This window comes from Vombatus ursinus, unplaced genomic scaffold, assembly GCF_900497805.2.
Source record: "Vombatus ursinus unplaced genomic scaffold, bare-nosed wombat genome assembly UNPS02003865.1, whole genome shotgun sequence".
NCBI classification, from domain to species: Eukaryota; Metazoa; Chordata; class Mammalia; order Diprotodontia; family Vombatidae; genus Vombatus; species Vombatus ursinus.
This window is the reverse complement of record NW_020943643.1, coordinates 1-3184: the sequence shown is the minus strand read 5'-3', so window position 1 is coordinate 3184 and position 3184 is coordinate 1. Positions and strand designations below refer to the sequence as shown.

At 38.2% G+C, this 3184-nt stretch overlaps 1 protein-coding gene across 1 annotated transcript; it reads right to left on the bottom strand.

Annotated features, from left to right (window-relative positions):
- Positions 1-18: 18 nt before the first annotated feature.
- On the bottom strand, positions 19-1695 carry LOC114052999 (host cell factor 1-like; the record flags this gene model as incomplete). The annotated part of the gene is made up of 3 exons (XM_027875798.1): positions 19-314; positions 865-1025; positions 1547-1695. Coding segments are annotated over 3 exons (606 nt in total), but the record flags the coding sequence as incomplete, so codon positions are not given.
- Positions 1696-3184: the final 1489 nt, after the last annotated feature.

Here is a 3184-nt window from a genome sequence, read left to right as displayed (position 1 = left end):
TTCCAGTGTAAGCCTCACTCAGTAAGTTCCAAGAGTCCCAGATGGCAGCCTCTATATAGAATACTTTAGTCAACTTACATACTGTTCCATTCTTAAGCACCTTACCAATATCTAAGGTCCAGAGATCACCCAGCCTGCAGCCACTCATTCCCCCATAAATCACCAGCTTGGATTTCTTCTTGTCGTTTTCTGTGTAAACTACAGCTGTGTGGGACTCTCTGGGTGGGGGCAAGATTCCATAGGTAACAGGAATATCCCAAGCCACCACACCTGAACCTGGACATAACTCTGGGATGTAGAGATCATTCAGATACCTAAAACAAAAAAAAAAGAATGGATGGGAAAGAGAGAAAAACAAAGGGACATGTCAAGTTCCAATGATGAGTTGATCAATGATATGAAATGGATCTGAATTCTAGATGTTTCATAAATCACTAAGGACCAGTACAGAGAATAAACAAAGCTTCATGTCAAAATGAGGTTTGTGTTCCTGGTTAATAAGTTCTCTGCTATTGAACACAGTCTATTCAACCCCACCTATAAACAAGGAAGTACATATACTAGAAAATCCATAGAATTCTGAAATTGAAGTTGAATATAAAAAGAGCTAACTCTATTCTTTCCTTAGAATATAAAATATATGCCTATATACCCAAGCTTAAGGTACCAAATTGCATTACAGAATTTAAAACATTAAGAGTGTTAACTATCTTAACTACAATTTATCCCATAGTCATATAATCAATTTAGCTGTCCCCAAAAATATCACAATATCTCTAAGATACTGTGATTTAAGAGTTCAAATTATTTGAGAAGACCTAATGGTATTTCAGAAGTATTCTATACTGAATAACGTCACCTGACCTTGGAATGTTATTCTTGGGATCTTCACTGTCATTGGCCAGACCCCCAAAGAGGTAACACTTGTTTCCCACAAGAGAGAAGCTATGTCCTAGCCGGGGACAGGGAGGAGGTCCATTCTTAGGTGTTTTCGCTTTGAGCCTTTTCCATTCCCACTTGCTTGCCTATATCAAAAAAGCAAAAAATATCAATTAACTCCCTAAAGTAAATGCCAAAGCAAAAAAAGTCACATGTGGGATGGTGTCTCACAGGGTAAACCAAATTCCTAATCTGGGTAGATAAGGCATTTTTTCCACATCTTCTCCAAAGGAAAACAACTTGATTTGCACATACTAAAATCTAATTCTCTTCATTCTAATCTTTTTCAATCATCAAGAAGTTAGCATAGGGGCAGCTAGATGGCACATGGATAGAGCACTGGCCCTGTATTCAGGAAGACCTGAGTTCAAATCTGGCCTCAGACACTTGACACTGGTTGTGTGACCTTGAGCAAGTCACTTCACCCCACTGCCAAGCAAAAAACAACAAAACTCAACAAGAAAAAAGTATAAAAATTCTGACAGGTTAAGTAAAGTTCTTAGTCTTAGGGGTAGGCAGGTTATAACCTGCTTTGCTTTAAGATAAAACAATGCCTATTCCATACTACATATGAGAAAGAGTTGGTGCTATAAAACAAATGTATTACCTGTAATTCATAGAGATCACTGCTATACTTTCCATACTCCACCATCCCACCAAAGACCAAAAGGCGAGTTCCATCACAGACAAAGCCATAGGCTGCACAGCCTGGAGGAATGTCTCCTCGAACAGCAGGGATAAACCATTGATTGGTTGCTAAAAAGCAAAAGAAAACAGTGGTCAAAAACTACTGGGACAAGAGCAATATCTAACATTACAGTTATCCCTTCTACATCATGACTTTCCACACTGAAGTTTCTATATGTTGATGGTCAGCATAAGAAATTAAATGGGAATTATAAATTGGAAAGAGAAATGCTCACAGCTGAGCAATGGGGCTTTTTCATGGGAACAGCCAGGAAGCTGGTGTCACTGACCTTTCCACAACTTTTACTCTTATGACTACTGTGGCTTCTGTTATCAAAACACTAAAACTATTCCATCTGCATAATCTTGTTTACCAAACAATCCAAAGTACCTATCTATAAGTTTCAGGTGATACTTTCTATACCCCATTTCCTTCACAGAATATTACCTGCTTCTAGTCTGAATTAGTTGATATAAATAATAGTTATAACTGATTTCTCCTGTTCTTCTTGTCTCTATGGTTATTAAGTCACTGGCAATCTAAGAAAACACATTGCACTACAATACTGAGAATCCTCCCTAGAATTAAAGTATTTTCTCTTATTCAGCCCCACACCCTAACTCCTACTAAGTCTATCACTGGAGTCTTTAAGTCAATACTCTTTTTTGGTAACCAAAGTATACAGAGCCCAAGGAATTACTTTTACTATATGTCTCCCCCATCCCTATTCACAGCTAATGATTAGATTAAGTCTCACAACTTATGGTGATTGTATATATTACCTATTATACTACCTTAAATGCAACAAGGTAGTCTTTTTATTTTTCTCTAATTTATTCTCTAAATCTCACACTCTACAGAAGGTATTCCAAACTTTTTCCTCTCACTAAGCCTCCCATATAACCCTCTGCCTTCACTGTCTCATTTGAGCACTTCCCCACTTACTTTACTGAGAAAATTCAAGCCATTCAATATAAGCTCTCTTATCTAACTCTATTCATCTCAAAATTACTTGATAGTTTCTCTCCTTACCGAGAAATTTACATTCCCTTCCCTCCGTGCTTCCTTTGCAGAGACTACAGTTTTTCTTCAGTTTTGCACTTTTCAACTTATGAAATACTGCTACCTACCCCTTTTTTCTAAATATACTAGGTCTGGGGGTCAGCAAGGTGGCACAGTGGATGGAGCGCCAGCCCTGGATTCAAGAGGACCTGAGTTCAAATATGGCCTCAGACACATAACACTTACTAGCTGTGTGACCCTGGGCAAGTCACTTAACCCCCACTGCCCAATCAAAAAAATGAAATTAAAAAATAAAATAAGAGAGACTGGAATTCCTTAAAAAAAAAAAAAACAACTAGGTTTTACTCCTATCTTTTCTGACTATTCCTCTGTCTCTGCTACTGATTCATTTGTACTATAGCCTCAAATTCTATACGCTCTCTGAGATTGCTGGGTGGCACTGGGCCTGAAGTCAGGACGACCTGGGCAACTCACTTTTTTGCACCAGTTTCTTCATCTGTAAAATGGGGATAATAATAGCACCTGTTTCCCATG